At 45.6% G+C, this 17374-nt stretch overlaps 1 protein-coding gene across 3 annotated transcripts in view; it reads left to right on the top strand.

Annotated features, from left to right (window-relative positions):
- The window catches only part of ARHGAP32 (Rho GTPase activating protein 32), a 296415-nt gene extending 287311 nt beyond the window's left edge, over nucleotides 1-9104 (top strand). For all 3 annotated transcript variants that reach the window (XM_049654455.1, XM_049654445.1, XM_049654461.1), the window contains 2 exons: nucleotides 526-1499; nucleotides 3047-9104. In XM_049654455.1, coding sequence (XP_049510412.1) covers nucleotides 526-1499; nucleotides 3047-5293 — 3221 coding nt within the window. In that variant the 3' untranslated portion in view covers nucleotides 5294-9104. The remainder of the gene's footprint in view (nucleotides 1-525; nucleotides 1500-3046) is intronic.
- The last annotated feature ends 8270 nt before the right edge of the window (nucleotides 9105-17374 follow it).

Raw genomic sequence — 17374 nt, forward strand, 5'->3', positions numbered from 1 at the left:
CAGTGGTCCTGCTCCAGACCTTCATAAAGTCCCCTTTTAAAGTCTTTGGACAGTCAGAATTCATGGATAATTTTTGCACAACTTTGTAGCTCTTGATTCTGTTTTCTCTTCTAATAAAAATACCTATATTATAGCCTTACAAGTTAACCAGCCAGCCTACACCATCAGATGTAAAAAACAAAAACAAACAAAAAAAACTATTCTTAATAACAGTCTTCAGGCACTTGAAGCTTGTTTTCTAAGCAATCTTTTCTGAGCCCGATGAGGGACCCGCTTTTTTTTCCCCCTCATCTCTGTAGCAGTTCAAGAGGAGATTGCAATCTCTAAACAATTTGTTTTAGTTTTCCTCCTGAACCAGATGTGTTTTCTACAACATTTGCATGTGGGATGGAAGTCATGGATTGCCATTTTGAAATATGGAAGGCACCTATTTGGTAGTGATCAGATGGGGAGTGTTTGGATTTCCAGTACAGGATAACACAAGCTACCTTTTCACTCTCATTTTCTTTCCCAATTTCCCACCAGGAGCAGTTACCCATGACCCCCCTCAGGATTCCGTTCCCGTCAGTTCAGTCTCTCTTATCCCACCACCACCGCCTCCGAAAAATGTGGCCCGCCTGTTGGCGCTAGCACTGGCTGAGTCTGCACAGCAAGCTTCAACTCAGTCATTGAAGAGACCAGGGCCCGCCCAGGCTGCTTATACGAATTACGGAGACCTAGCAGTGGCTGCAAACGAAGATAAACTGCCTAGTTCCTACTCTAACATCACTCTAGATAAAGCCTATTACCAAACTGATAGGCCAGCAGAGGAATCCCGCCTCCAGAACGAGGTATCTGGGAACTGTGACCAGCCTGTAGCAGACACAGCAATTGGGAATCACGCTCATTCCAGTGCAACTGAATCCGGGGAGCAGCTCCACCAGGCAGACTTACCAGGGAATCATCCACATCAAACCTATTTATCTGGGGACCCAGAAAAGGCCAGAATCCCATCAGTTCCCTTAACAGACTCTAAGTCTGATGATCACATAAGCTTCTCTGAAGACCAGTCTGGGAAGACCAGTATGCCAACTGTCTCCTTTATGGATCAGGACCAGCCTCAGCTTCATTTCTATAGCGGAGATCAGCCTCCTTATCTTGGTGCAAGTGTAGATAAACCCCATCACCCTTCAGAACTTGCAGACAAATCTCCCACACCTTCTAGTTTGCCGAAGGACAAAATCTACCCTCCTTCTGGGTCCCCTGAAGAGAATACCAGCACAGCCACCATGGCTTACCTGACAACCGCTCCAGCGGCGGCTGAGATAAGCACCAGGGAAGCCAGCTGGGATGTGGTCCAGCAACCCACCGCAGCTGATTTTGCTGCCGCCACCCTCCAGCGTCCGCACAGAACTAGCCGCCCCCTTCCCCCACCTCCCTCCCAGAGGCCAGCGGAGCAGCTGCCCGTCACGGGGCAGGTACAAGCAGCGGCCAGCACAGGATTAAATAATTCCCACAAGGTAAGAAGGGGAGGGATTCAGGGAGATGAAAGAAATGCTTTCCAAAGGTATGTCATTTGTGAGCAGGATGAGTCAGATACGACATTTATTTTAAGTCCTGTGGCAGGTTTCCATGAAACGTTTCCTATCTGAGGTTGGACCCTGCCTTTACCCTGATGCTGGTTGTTCTCTGAGGAAGGAGCAGTTACTCAATGTTTGTTGTTGAATTCTGCCTGCTATCTTCTCTTCCTAAAGCATCTAGGTGGTTTCTTCTTGTAATACAGAGAGGTCATGATCAAATAAGTCACATTGGGCTGCAGCTCTCGGGGCTGCAGGTTGGTATTTTTTGTTTTCTGTTTTTTGTTTTTTGCCCAACTCCACCAGTGATTCGTTGTGACTGTGGGCAAGTCATTTAGCCACCCTGTGCCAATTATTCACATGTGCACAATGACCGTGCTTTATTCTGCCTTTCTGCCTTACAGACGTTTTTTAGAAATGTAAGCGATTACATCATTTTAGGTCTTTTGTTATGTTCCTAGCATAAGCCAGCAGGTTGTTCTGCAGCCAGACATCTGTTGTGATGAGAGAATGTTGTATGCAGAATGCTGAAGTTTCTTTCAAATTTTCTCGTACTTTAGAAAAGTAGTCCATGCGTTTTGTGGTCACCGTGAACTAAAAGGACTTCAATATCTAGTCTTTAGTGGAGGATGCTGTTTCTAGCAACTGCTTCTCAGGAAGCACCGTTGCTGTGGGGGTCCCGTTTGGCTTCAGCTGCTACAGACCAGGGTGGAATAGAAGGTGGAGACAGACAGTAACTGATTTGAATGGCACATCAGACAGGTCACTTCCTTACCCTTCCCTGGATTCGGGGGCTTAAACTGCTCACTACCTGTCACTGTGATTCACTTCACAAATCTCTCCAGCTGGGATCAACTCTCCTTATTTAACAAAATGTTCTTGGCATGGAGGCTGAGCTAGATGGATAGACTAGCTAGATGGATGTATATTTTTGAGCTTGACTATACTTTAAAAAAATGTTTTTAATGTTTACTTATTTTTGAGAGACAGAGACAGAGCATGAGCAGGGGACAGGCAGAGAAAGAGGGAGACACAGAATCCGAAGCAGGCTCCAGGCTCTGAGCTGTCAGCACAGAGCCTGACATGGGGCTCGAACCCACAGACTGCGAGATCATGAGATCATGACCTGAGCCGAAGTCGGATGCTTAACCGACTGAGCCACTCAGGTGCCCCTGAGCTTGCCTATGTGTTTTGGTCTGCACATTAAGGTCATGTCATAAGCAGCCTTGTCTCACATTGAAGACTGATCGTAAGTTAGAACAGTTTTCCAAGGATGGTAATGGCTGCTGTGGCAGCTGCAGCACAGACCTTCTTTTCCTGGCAGCGAGGACAGACTGGCTTGCCGTCTTGACCAGTGCCACCACATGGCTTGGGAAATTTCATGCTGCTACCCCAAATAGCCTCAGAGTGTGGGTTACGAATCGAACAGTGTTTGATTCCACAGAGGGGAGCATAAAAAATAAGCTCATAATGTGGTCATCTTTCAATAGGTTCAAGCAGTTCCAGCTCCAGAGAGACCACCTGAACCCAGAGCCACCGATGACCCCGCACATGTCCTGGTGGGTGATGGCAGCACAGCCGTTCAGTGTCCCATGTCTGCTCTCCAGCTGGGCCTTCCTGACAAGGTGCGGGAAGGTGCCAGGGCCCCGCCACTGCACCTGCGCACCGAGTCTGTCCCCGTGTACTCGTCCTGTGGCTTTACCGCACCAGTGCCCCCAACCAGGACGCTGGAGAGTAAAATGGCCGCTGCCATCCACTCCAATAGTGCAGATCCTGCCAGCAGCGCCAGCTATCACCCCTTTGTCACTGCTTCTTCAGCTCCTGTGGACGATGTTCTGCCTTTACCACTTCCTGTCCCACAACCTAAGCATGCTTCTCAGAAGACGACTTATTCCGCCTTCGTGAGGCCTGATGTCACCACTGAACCCTTTGGTCCAGAAAACTGTCTGCATTTCAGTATGATCCCAAACTGCCAGTACCGTCCCCAGAGCGTACCTCCACACCACAATAAATTGGAGCAGCACCAGGTGTATGGTGCCAGATCAGAGCCACCAGCCTCCATGGGACCTCGTTACAACACATACGTGGCCCCAGGAAGAAACGTGTCTGGACATCACTCCAAGCCATGCGGCCGAGTTGAGTATGTATCTTCTTTGGGCTCCTCCGTTAGGAGTAGTTGTTACCCTGAAGATATTCCTCCGTACCCTACCATCCGGAGGGTACAGTCTCTCCATGCCCCTCCGTCTTCCATGATTCGCTCGGTTCCCATTTCACGGACGGAAGTTCCCCCAGACGATGAACCAGCCTACTGCCCAAGACCCCTGTACCAGTATAAGCCATATCAGTCCTCCCAGGCCCGCTCAGATTATCACGTCACTCAGCTTCAGCCTTACTTTGAGAATGGCCGGGTCCACTACCGGTATAGCCCGTACTCCAGTTCTTCTAGCTCCTATTACAGTCCAGAAGGAGCCCTGTGTGATGTGGACGCCTACAGCACAGTACAGCTGAGGCCCCTTCACCGCCTACCCAATCGCGATTTTGCCTTCTACAATCCGAGGCTGCAAGGAAAGAACTTCTACAGTTACGCTGGTTTGCTCCCACGTCCCCGGGCCAACATGACCGGCTATTTCTCTGGTAATGACCATAATGTAGTCAACATGCCTCCAACTGCGGAGGTAAAGCACACTTACACCTCATGGGATCTTGAGGACATGGAAAAATACCGCATGCAGTCTATCCGGAGAGAGAGCCGCGCTCGGCAGAAGGTGAAAGGGCCTGTCATGTCCCAGTATGATAACATGACCTCGGCCGTGCAGGATGACCTGGGCGGGATCTATGTCATCCACCTGCGTAGTAAATCAGATCCTGGGAAAACTGGACTTCTCTCAGTGGCAGAGGGCAAGGAGGGGCGGCACGCAGCCAAGGCCGTCAGTCCCGAGGGAGAGGAGCGCTTCTACAGGAAGCATCCAGAGCCAGAGTTTGATAGAGCCCACCACCACGGAGGATATGGCAACGGACAGTCGGAGAAACCATCCCTCCCTCAGAAGCAGAATAGCCTCAGGAACAGGAAGCTTCACGACATGGGTTGTAGTCTCCCTGAGCACAGGGCACATCAGGAAGCAAGCCATAGGCAGTTATGTGAATCAAAAAATGGGCCACCTTACCCCCAAGGGGCTGGCCAGTTAGATTATGGGCCCAAAGGGATTCCAGACACTTCTGAGCCAGTCAGCTACCATAACTCTGGAGGGACATACATGACATCGGGGCAGGAGTCTCTGAGACTGAACCACAAAGAGGTGAGGCTCTCCAAAGAGCTAGAGAGGCCTCGGGCTAGGCAGCCTCCCGCCCCAGAGAAACACTCCAGAGACTGCTACAAAGAGGAGGAACACCTGGGCCAGTCAGTAGTCCCACCCCCGAAACCGGAGCGGAGTCATAGCCTGAAACTCCACCATACTCAGCACGCGGAGAGGGACCCCACTGTGCTGTACCAATACCAAACACACGGCAAGCGCCAGGGCGGTATGACTGTTGTGTCCCAGTATGACAACCTGGAGGGTTACCACTCCCCACCCCAGCACCAGCGAGGAGGCTTTGCAGGAGGAGCGATGGGGACCTATGTGCCCTCTGGCTTCCCCCACCCACAAAACAGGACATATGCTACCGCTCTGGGTCAGGGGGCCTTCCTGCCCACAGAGTTGTCCTTGCAGCACCCCGAAACACAGATCCATGCAGAATGAGCCCCGGAGCAATAGAGTTGAAGCAGCCTCTGCTGGACAGTGGACTGTTCTATTTTTTTCAGTAACCAAAAAGATTAAAAAAAAAAAAAAAGCTACAATTCCCCCCTACCACATTAAAAACAACAACAAAAAAGAAAAATTACCATTTTTCCCCCTCCCTGCTTCATCACCACCTCTTCCATCTATAGACTGATTTTTGTCATTAAAAGAAATCTGAATGATTGTAAAGCACTGTGTTGAAAACCTAGTGAAGAAATTTGTCACAGACCATACTTGCCATATGGGGCTAATTTTGTAAGAGCCTGAGGACTGCCTTTCACCGAATTTGAATTTAACTTTGTCCTTCTTAGTGTTTGCTATATAGCGCAGAGCAGTTTCTGTCTATTTCCTGGTAGGCTTTTGCATTTTCTGTGGCATTCCTCCGTACTTTTTCAGTAGCCATGCAGGTGCCCAGACTGACACTCAGTTGCCCTCACTTCCTTCTCCCTGACTTGGAAGGGTCTGGTGTGTTAAATTCGAACAGAGAAAAACTTCTCCCCGATCCTTCAGATGATTCTGTCAGACAATTAGCACATTATAATTACAAAAAACAATAAAGGAATTAAGACTTGAAGCATTTAAGAAAGAGTCATCATAAAATGTCAGGCCATTTAGACCCAAGCTGAACCACGTCCTTTTCATCCTTCTCAGAGTTGTTCCTTGCAGTTCGGCGAGCAGGCTGATGTCCACTGCAGAAGGGATTCTAAAGTGAGAAGAAGCTTTGTAGGCAGAACTCAGTGAACTTTGTTAGCACCACAGAACCCCATCAGTGCTTCTGATGTGTTGCCTGCCTTCAGTAATTTTTTTTCTCTCAATAATATTTGATAAATTGTAATCCTAGTAAAACATCTCGCACCATTTGTTCTCCAAAGCCACTCCCCCCCCCACAGCCCCCCGCCATTGGGAGAAAAAAAAACAAACCCAGCGTGACTTGACTGGTGGATAAATACACATCGTTTATCATGATTACAAATTTACATGTTAATTTCTGTTTCTAAACCAGAGTACAGGTTTCTTGGGAACTCTTAAAGTAGCTATGAATTACCTGTTAGTAAACTACAAACCCCTGCAATAATTACACTTAGTGCACAGCCCCCTTGCACCAGAATTCTGGGCAGTTCACTGTTTACATCCTAAGGATTCACGTGCTGTTTGTTCACACTGTACTTGTGCAACCACAGTCGTCCTTAATTACCATTTACACCAGCATCGCAGGAATAGCTCTTACAGCTCTGCGGGCATGTTAAACATGTTGAGTACCCAGGACTTTCTTCTGAAAGTCACGTTCCCGGTTAGAGCAGGAGCAGACCACTGTCTGGCCGGCCACTCCACTCCGTCTTCTCAACACCCCCTGCCCCCCAAGCACATACGCCAGACTGACAAGGCAGTCCTATACTTAACAAACGAGTTTCGATTGTCGTGGCATTCCATAACTCTCAGTAATACTTGAGTTTTGTCCATGCACATGTTTGAAAAGCTCAGTTTGTAGAAGACACTAGGAGAATTTCATTCCATTTACTGGATGATTGCTGCTCTGGCTTTTTAAAACTTGGAATTAACTTTTATTTAGAGCAAAGGAAGAAATCTTTTACGAGGCTAAATACATGCTGCTATTATTGCTGTGAAATTGTATAAAGATTAGGATTCCTGCCAGTTCTTTTTTTTATTTAAAAGAAAATCATGTGATTGCATTTTAAGGCTTTATATTTAGAAAAAAATAAAGTTTTAAGAACACATTTATTTATATGTGGAGATACTCTATAAGGTTTTCTTTTGTTTCCCCAGAATTGATGAGAGGAATTCAGTCAATAAAGATCATGGTAGCAATCCTGAAATGCTGACCTGTGAAAGGTCTGTGGAAACGGAGGTCTCTAGATTAAACATGTAGACACAATGGGAATATAGTCACAGTGTTAGGAAACCTGATAGGATACTTTCTTCTAGCACACAAACATGTCAGGTGCTACATACAGGATTTTGATCTTTGGTGAGTATGCAGCATTAACGTTTTTTTTTTTTTAACCTTAACCATCTTTTTGTCAAGTAGGCAATGCATTATCCCTCTGAGGTCACACATGCCCTGTAAGTTCTCACCAGCAGCACGGAGCATTAGAAAGGAGCCGGTATGACGAGGTACAGATGGTGTTAGTAATGGAGAGCCCAGAAGGAGGTGGCTGAAGGAGTCCTGTCCAGTCTTAATATTTGTGGATCTGTTGTCACACACATTGTTTACTCCTGAACCTAAATCTATTTTATGAATACTAAGGTTAATTCCTCAAAGCAATTACTTTATTAATGTCCTATGGGCTTAGAAATATCAGGTGAATATTTTGAATACAGAAGAATGACCCAAATTACTGGTATAATCGTGAAACACAAACTTTAGGTAAAATCTAGAGTTGTGTCACTTGATGTAGATACAGCCTTAACTTCGGAGTCAGCTCTTTGAAGGACTTTGCCTGTATCTTTCCCTTTCTGGTCTTGTAGGGTAGAAAGTGCACGGCAAATCACTGTGAGCCAGGTTACCTCAGCATAGTTCACCTTGTGTGCGACTTCACAAGCAGTAATTAAATGTTCGAGCTTTGATACGGAACATTGTGATCAAGGAAATGGAGCTGCCCTTGTGCATCAGACCCATAATTGAATTCGATTGGTATTTTCTTCACCATGTCTCCAGATTGTATCTTTTTGGCAAAATTCCAATGTCCCAGTTTGGTTTGACTGAAATGAATACGCCCTAGACGTCTGGCCAGAGACTTTGCTGACTGCCCCAGAGGTGCCATTTTCTTATTAATTTCATCCGAGTCTTACTGCTTATTGTATTCAGTTTCCTTTAAAACATGCAAGTTTCCGGGATGGTCCCACGGATAGGGCCTGCACACTTTTATAATGGCAGAGCATTTTTTTTTTTTTTAAGTTAGAGTCAGGTTGAAAAATTCTAGGACTATGTAAAGAAGAGGGACCATTAATATGAGTGGAGATAGAAGACTGGGTGACCACATGGAAACAGCAATAGACACATATGGCATAAATTTGGAATGTGCCATTTGAGTTAAAAATGGAGCCTGCAAAGTCCAAATACCCGTTCCCAGCCCCGTTTGTCAGTCATCCATTCATTATGTTGGCCGAGTATCGTCTGAGCAGTGTGTGTAAGGAAATAATAAGGAAAGCAGAAGTATGACAGAAAGTTACTTTCCAAATGGTTAGAGGCATGTGATTTTCAGTACTGTGTGTTACGGAAATGTCAGGAATGGTATACTTTAATGTTGGTGTGCACAGAGGGTCTTTTTTCCTTTTCTGATTAGTACTGTTAGCGTTCAAAGACTAAAAATGGTTGTTTCACAGTTTAGATTCTAAGGTAGCAAAACCTGATTTTTTCAGCCATGACCTGCATGAGAGAAGCATCCTAGGAAGTCTTAGATCATACTTTTGAGTTCTTAACTTTAATTTATATAGTGTTTTTTTTATGTTTTAATATTTTTGTGAACTGGTGTAAATTGTTAATGCATATAAGCTTGTGTATTTTTGTAAATAGTTTTGTGATTTATTTCTCGACCCATATGTAAATATTTAGAGTCTCATTTCTTCAAAACTTATTTGAAGCTGAGTTGTGGGTTTGGGGTTTTGTTTGTTTCTTTGTTTTGATTGGGGGAGGGGGGAGAGAAGAGATTTTGTACTCCGATAATCCAGATGGAGATATCTTGTGGTTGAAAGCAAATGTCCCACTGAAAGCAATTCAAATATCAACAAAATTATTTCAGGTTAAAACAGACTTCTTTGTGTATGTGTTTCCTTTTCAACCTAATATGGCTATAACAGAATGGGGTAATTGGGGATATTCAACAACATTCAAATCTGAGTGTATGACACATTATGATACCAAATGGAATATATTTGAGGGAAGAGATTTAACATCTCCTGTTTTTATATCTACTTGCCACAGTGTGCCGCCTGGCCAGGTTTTTCCCAGGTCAAACAGTCACTTAGAAAGACAGAGACCTGTTGCACTGTGCTGGAAGGTGTAGACAGACTTGCCTTGCCCCATCTAGGGCTGCCCCAAGGAGCCCACACCGTCTGCTGTGACCTGACTCCCAAGCTGCCAGTTTCAAGGAAACTGAATTGGCTTCTGAGCTCAGGAGCCCTCCACAAGGGGATTTGAAATCACCACCACATTTCCAAAGATTCCCTCAAAGCATCTTGGACATCCTGTTGACTTTTCAGAGAGAAATGACCAGAAAGGAGTCAGCTCCTACACTCTGTGGCAAGCTGGTTTGTGGCAAACCCAGATGAAGAAAGTACTCGACTGAGGCAGGTATTGAACTTAGCCTGGCTGCCTGACCGGGGGTCGAGAGCAGATGCCTGTGCCAGAATTCTTCTCAAAAATATTTCCCTATCAACCGGTATTTGTTGAAAAACACGATATTCAGCTTTTGAAAGCTTAGTTTTCCTTTTGGGAGTCATAAATTACAAATCTTTATCCTACATTATTAGGGCCTCTCCCTCTTTGCCTGCAGTAGAAAAAGTTGCCTGTTTAGTACCAATGGCCCCAGTGAGCCAGCCGTTTTCTGTATACCTGCCTACCGCACTACATGCTGTCAGCAAACGTACATCTGCTCTAGGTAAGCGTTCCAGACCTGAACACGTGTTCCCATGGAAATGGCTCTGATGGGATTAAAGAAAAGACCGGTATGGCATTCCCTGTGGGTCTTCTTAATTTTCTGGGATTCTCATTTCTTTACCAATAATTTCATCTCCAAATTTCCTTCACACAGATGAAAATCTAGTGCTTCTTAAAATGTGTGTTTATCATTGAAGAATCAGTGGCAGACACATTAGTGTGGTGTTTGAGACTTTAATTACTTGTGGTTCTACGGGAAAAGGCACATTTTAATGTAATACCCCGACGCAGTGAAACCTTGGGCATCTGCAAGCACTGGAAGTAAGACCTTTTAGCTGGTCACGTTTGTCACGCAGTTGAGAGTGTACATCTTAAAAACACAATCGTGATGCCTAATTTTTATTTATATTTGTTTAATGTCTATTTTTGAGAGAGAGAGAGAGAGAGAGAGAGAGAGAGAGAGAGAGAGAGAGACAGGGCATGAGTGAGGGAGGAGCAGAGAGAGAGGGAGACACAGAATCCAAAGCAGGCTCCAGGCTCTGAGGTGTCAGTGCAGAGCCCGATGTGGGGCTCGAACTCATGACCTGAGCTGATGTCAAACACTCAACTGACTGAGCCACCCAGGCGCCTCAGCCACTTGTTCATGTTTTAAACTGGGCAAGTGATTCTTAAACTTACAATGTATATAAAGCATCTGGAAAGCCAGTTAAACATTCGATTTCTTGAGCCATCACCACATAGTCTAATTCAGTAGGTCCGGCCTGGACTCAGGAATCCACAATTTTAGCATCCACTACTTGTGATTCTGGTACAGGTGGTTAAGTAGTGATCTAGACAGCGTATTTAATAGCCTTCTTTGAAAAAATCACTTTCTACTTCATTTCGCTTCACCACTTTTTCTCATTTTTTCTCATTTCCTTTGGTCACCTATCACTTTAGTATTACTAGAACACAAATTTATCATTTTTTTTGGTCCCCGGTGTTTAAATACTAAGCCTAGATTAAATGATTTATAACCATGACACAGAGATATTAGGACCAATTGAGCTGACAACATAGAAGACAGTTCAACATTCTCTAAAACTGGTAAAAACAATACCGATCACTACAGCATTGATTCCAATTACATACATAGTTCTTTTAGGTGCGAGACATTTAGGCTGGTCAGGAAGTACAGTTGATGCATATTTATTGTTCAGGCAGGCAATTGTTTCAAACACTGTATTCCTGGAAAACAAATAATGCTTGTTACTTGTGCTCTCCTTTCTCACCAAAGCTTTTACAAGCACAACTGACACACGATTAGCTTATTTGTTTTAGTTTTTTAGTTTTATGTATTTTTATCAATTGTGGGCAATAATATAAGAGCAATTTTTAACAGCTAATGACAACGAACACCGTGCTTGACTATACTACGGTGCCAGTCACTGTTGTAAGTGTTTTATACCCATCAGCTCATTTGTTCCTCAGGGCCTGTCAGTTTCTAGGTGAAACCATGACACGTGGTTGAACTCTTTGCCTGCTGTCAGACAGCTAGTGAGGGGTGAACCTACAGTTCAGACCCAGACACTCTCAGCATCAGTTTATGCTCTAATAAAGGCAGACTTTGAAGCCGTCTAGTTGAACCCTGACAGCTACTTACTAATTGTAAAGCCCTCACGGAACTACTAAGCCCTTCTAAAACTATTTCTGAAACTCTTGCTAAGCCCTGGCTTCCTCATCTCTGAAATGGGAATAGTGCTTACGGTTGCCGGGAGGACTGAATTAGATGATGGATGTCTCGAGAGGGGTTAGCAGGGGAGCAGACACGCAGCGGAAGTTATCCAGGATACTGATTGAATGGGGCAAGGAAGGCCCTGCCGCAGTTAAAGAAGAGAGGGTTCTATTATGCCTCTATCATTACGTTATTAAGAATTTAATCAGGTTTCACGTAGTTGACATTGTGCGGGAAGAGTCTTAGCAAGTAGATACATGAGACATAACTTAGTGGTTAATATGAAACTTCACAGCGAAGCTTGGAGCATGACACGGAAGTGGAGAAAGCCCTTGTTGTCTGAAAATATTTTGCATTTATTCAGCAGAACTCTTGATGTAGATAGACAGTGCTGGTGATGACTGAATAATGTCTGCGTTCTGGAGCGGAGCTATGTTATCTCCATGCCATCCCATTAAATCTGATAATTATGCAGTTCAGGGAGATGGTCCTAGGAACAGCTGTGAGCTGTGCCTTCTCTGCCAATGGAGTTCCTTTCTGCAGTCTCTGCCTTGTTGTACTGCCCTACCTGCTGGTGGGCCCATCAATTCACATGGGGCACCAACAGAAGCGGTACTCTGGATTGCTGCTTCAGAAGAATAGTAGGGAGAAAACGGTGTGGCATGTTACAAGAGTTGCTGAACACAGGTGGCTTTGACTGTCCCTCCAGTTTTGAGTGGTAACACTTGGTAAGTTAACAAGGGCCTTCCCTTCATTCTTAAACACACGGTTTCCCTGGTTCAAAATCTATTAAAGCAAAATGCCTATCCAGAGAAGAGAAGAGAGTGACTGTACCGATTGTAACTAACAACTTATTAATCAATCATCAGGTACCAGGCTATTCTAGGTTTTTAAAAACATATTACTATAGCTCCATCTTCCTAACAATTACATCAAGTAGCATTATTTTATTGCCACTTTACCGATAATGAAACTGAGGCCCAGAGAGTTTAGGTGACGTGCTGGAGTTCATACGTCTGAGGTTAAGTGGGATTTGGATCCAAGCTCTCTGACTGGAGCCCCGTAGTTTTTCTCACTCTTCTATGCTACCTGTCCAAAGAGGATCTTCAAAAATTATGAACACCCTGGGATGCCTGGGTGGCTCAGTCGGTTATGTGTCCAACTACAGCTCAGGTTGTGATCTTGTGGTTGGTGAGTTTGAGCCCCACACTGGACTCCGCTGTCAGCATGGAGCCCGTTTCAGATTCTCTGTGCCCCCCCTCCCGCCCCTCCCCTTCTCGCACTCTTTCAAAAATAAATAAACATTTTGAAGAAGATTATGAACACCATAACACAGAAGTGGTGAAGACACCATGCTACGAATTTGCAGGGAAATCAAGCCCTCCAGGACAGAAGAGGATTATGCTGTAATAACATCACCAGAATCTCAATACCTTAACACAAAAACAGGTGTATGTCCTGCTCAAGCAAAATCTGCTGCAGGCCCAGATGATTCTCCTGGGTAACAGTCCTCTGTGTGGCCACTAAGCCACTGGGGGTGAGGCTGGCTTCCCCCGTGCTTTCCCTACATCATCTAAACATGTTCCGGAGAAACTGTGGCAGCGAAGAGAGCCCCAGAGGTTCCTGCACAAGTAGTTAGCATGTGGCCCAGAAATACTGCAGGTTGTTCCTGCTCAGAGCTCGTGAGCCAGAGCTAGTTTCAAGGCCCTGCCCCAACACAGGGAAGGGGGCAAGTTCAGGAGAGTCTGCCATGTACCTGGATGGAGAGCCCAACGGGGCAGCGGTGTGTATTAACAGTGTCTGCCACACCACCTGGCTCCCCTCTCGGATTCTTCCGCTTGCATTAAGGACAGACAGCCATATCCTAGTATGGGAAATATTGCTCAAAGAATAACAGTCCTTTGGACACAAGGAATTGAGGGGCAGTGTAGGGTTGGCGGGTCCCCTGGTGAGGCGTCACTATTGGGGGTCCCAAGATGGCAGCAAGAAATTGGCCCTGCAGCCACAGGTTTCTGATCATAGTGGAGAAAAGCATCTGGAAGTAAAGAGATGCAGTGTCTCGCCCCAGTCCCAGAGGAACGGAGGAAGGCTTGGAAAGGGGAGCGTTGTGCTCTGCGGATGCCGTGCGAGAGTCAGATATGACCACCAGTTGTGTTTCCTCCACTACTCTCTCACTGGCTTCTCTGTCCCCCCTCCTCCTAACACAAACTCACCAGGTTCACTTCCACCTCAGACCGACATTGTTCCCCCAGCAACCCTCAGATCCCAGGTATTTATGTGACTTGTTCCTTCACTTTAAGTCTTGCCCCGTTCATCACCACCTTGGAAAAGACTTCCCTTGACCACCCTACGTAACGCAGCATCCCCAATTAATCTCAGTCCACTTATTCTGCTTTCCTGTAGTACCTATGTGATAGCTTCACCTCCTCCAGACTGTGAACACCAAGAGCACGAGAACTTTGTCTTGTTCACTATTACGTCCTAGTGCTGGAAACAGTGCTACAGCCATATGTGCATCACTATTTGCTGAACAGATGTACTGATGGGTCTCTGTTTTCCACCGTAATGTAACGGAAGGCGGGTGCTCAGAAACCCTTTGTTTGGGTGCTGGAATAGAACAGGTTGTCTTTCCTCAACACCAAGAATGAACCCAACATCACTTGTTTGGTTGACTTTCATATGCTACACGCACGTTTGCACTACTGTTGTGGGCTGATGGCCCCACAAGGAAAGCAAGGAGGTTTAGATGATCTCAAACTGCCAGGGTGACTAGACTCTAGAACAAGAACTAATCAGAAAATACGTTTAATGGAGGTCAGTTGTGAAAATCATTTGGAAAGTTTTGAAGGGAAGCTATGTGGAGGAGAAGAATGGAGATGTTCTGAGTGTCCAGGGGGGCTGTCTTCCCATACTCACATCTGCTGTAGTGTGCAGGCTCGAGAAGATGTAATGAACCCAGACAACCTTGGAAGAGAAGGGAAAATTGAGACTTGGACAGTTTTCAACAAGCCTCTGTAGTAACCTATGTGCCAAGGGGTGGTAGAATCTAGGGAAAGATAAATGAGTTAGTCCTTGAATGACCTCCTTCTCTAAGCTACATGAGTTTTAAAGGGAACAGCTAAAACATCTCATTATGTTTCCTAGATCCTACAGGATAAAGTTACTGGGACTTAAAGGCCTCAGAATCCTCAAGAACTCTCTGAAAGTAGTTGCCATGGACTCTAGATTTCACTGTTGCTTGGCCCCTCCTGATATAGAAGCTACCCCTTCCCTTAGCCATCCTCTCAATGCCACTTGGCAAGTGTATGACACTGATTATGGTGGGAAGTGGTTCTCTTCCTACCAGAGCTTAAGATTATCAGGGTGTCAAAGGCTATCGTGACTTTTTTATTTTTATGGTTGTTTTCTTTAAAACAACAACAACAGCAACAAGGACAACAACAACAACCCAGGGGCACCCTGGTGACTCAGTCAGTTAAGCATCTGACTCCTGATCTCAGCTCAGGTCACACAGTTTGTGAGCTCGAGTCTGGGCATTGGGCTCTGCTCTGACATTGCAGAGCCTGCTTGGGATTCTGTCTCTCCCTCACTCTGCCCCTCCGTGGTTGGATGGGCTCTCTCTCTCTCTTTCTCTCTCTAAATAAATAAATGAACTTAAAAAAAAAGTCAGACCTAAAACATGTAGGTAAACCTTCCTTGGCATTAAGCAAAAGCACCCAATGTTGGACTCAAAATGTCATTGGCTACACTAATAACAAATGAGTATTCCAGGACAGGGTACTGACACCATCACTCTTCCACTTTAAGGTAACCTTGGCTTTCTGGGATGTTTCCACCTTACACAAATGGGCACCTTTTGTCCCCTATTCTAGACAATGTGACGTTTGTCCAAAGACCTCATTGTCCAGGAAGGTACCTGATCACCTGCCTTGGCTCCTCCTGAGGTCCTCAGCTACGTGTTCAATGAACCTGCAACCCAACATTACAGCGAAAGAGGGGAGACTTACAAGCATAAGGGTCCACCTAAGTGGAGGCATACCTCTCAGAAGAAAAGGGTTTACACTTGTTCGGATTGACCCTAGGTGGCAAAAGCAATCGGAAATGGATAACCATTGAGCAAGGATATTGTAGGAGGGACAGAAACATTAGGCCAGTAATTGGAGCACCTTTGGAGCCCTTCCCAACTCTGAGGCTCTGTGGTACTTGTGCCACCTGGAGGTTGTTTGTGGGCTGCCCGCTCTGCTGCCCAGTGAGTGCACTGGTCTCTCTACCTGGACTGCTCTTCTCCCCTCTCCCTCTGCTTGGCGTCTGCTCCCTCAAAGACTTCCAATAGCACCTCAATCCAACCTATCTGTTCTGGCCTATACGATCTGGTGTTCTGACTTTTCTGCCTCTCTCTCTCTCTCTCTCTCTCTCTCTCTCTCATTACAATTAGGCACTGGCCTCTTTTAAAGTTCCCGTAGCCAGCCCCTTCCTGCCCCAGTTCCTTGTACATGCTCTTCTCTCTACCTAGAATGTGCTTCTAATGGAAGGCCACTTCTCTTTCATTGAGATCTCACGTCATCAGAGAGGCCTTCCTTAATGTCCCAATGTGAGGTAGCCACTTGATCACATCACCCTCTTAATTCTCTAAGTAGCACTTATCACTCAGAAATTATCTGTGGGGCACCTGGGTGGCTCATTCGGTTAAGTGTCCGACTCCGGCTCAGGTCATGATCTCACAGCTTGTGGGTCTGAGCCCCGTGACGGGCTCTGTGCCAATAGCTCAGAGCCTGGAGCCTGTTTCAGATTCTGTGTCTCCCTCTCTCTCTGCACCTCCCCCACTCACGCTCTGTCTCTCTCTCTCTCCCTCAAAAATAAACATTAAAAAATTTTTAAAAATTACATTATTTGTAATTAATGATTTATCTATTAATTATCTCATCGCTAATTTGTTAGCTTCATGAGCACTTAGCACACAGTATATACGCAAATAAGTTTGTCGAATGAACAAATGAATGAATGACGTTTAAAAAGAAAGGGGTCATGCAAACAATTTCAGAAAACTTTGATATTTTGCCCAAGCTCAGCCCCACAGGAGCCCACTGTCTTTGGTAACCACAAGGAGTCTCTTTCGGTGCTGTTGAGCCTTGACACGCCTACTGCCCAGAAATTAAAGAGGCCACCAGATGGTGCCATTGGCACACTTTTGATTCACAAGTGTTGCCAGTTCTTGAAAGGGTCCCCCAGTCCTACCAAAGTGATTCAATAGGCTGCTGCTTTCTTCCGCATCGCTTTCCGCCCCACTTTTACAAGAGCAGTGTAAGGACAGCGGCCAGCAGCAAATACCGGGAGCTGATTCGAGGAGCTGCTTGTTTGGAGCCAGCAGTGAAAAAGAAGGATAAGATTTGAACTTGCCACACAAGACTTGGATAAAAATGTCATCTGTCCAAAGAACTCGAGTGGGAGTGTGCTTTCATGATGGATTCCATAATTTGTAAGGATGATCTTATGATTTTAAATTTTCAAATATTTTCAGGAAATGGCATAAACCACACAGAGCCTGGCTTCTCTGTGCTCATCTGCTAAATCCAGGCAAAGCTTCTGAATCTCAAGAGTTTCCAAACCTGGATGCACATAGGTGTTCCCTGCAGAGCTTTTTTAAAATACAGATTTCTATGGGGTGCCTGGGTGGCTCCGTCAGTTAAGTGTCAGACTTTGGCTCAGGTCA

Source organism: Panthera uncia, chromosome D1 (assembly GCF_023721935.1).
Source record: "Panthera uncia isolate 11264 chromosome D1, Puncia_PCG_1.0, whole genome shotgun sequence".
Taxonomy (NCBI): Eukaryota; Metazoa; Chordata; class Mammalia; order Carnivora; family Felidae; genus Panthera; species Panthera uncia.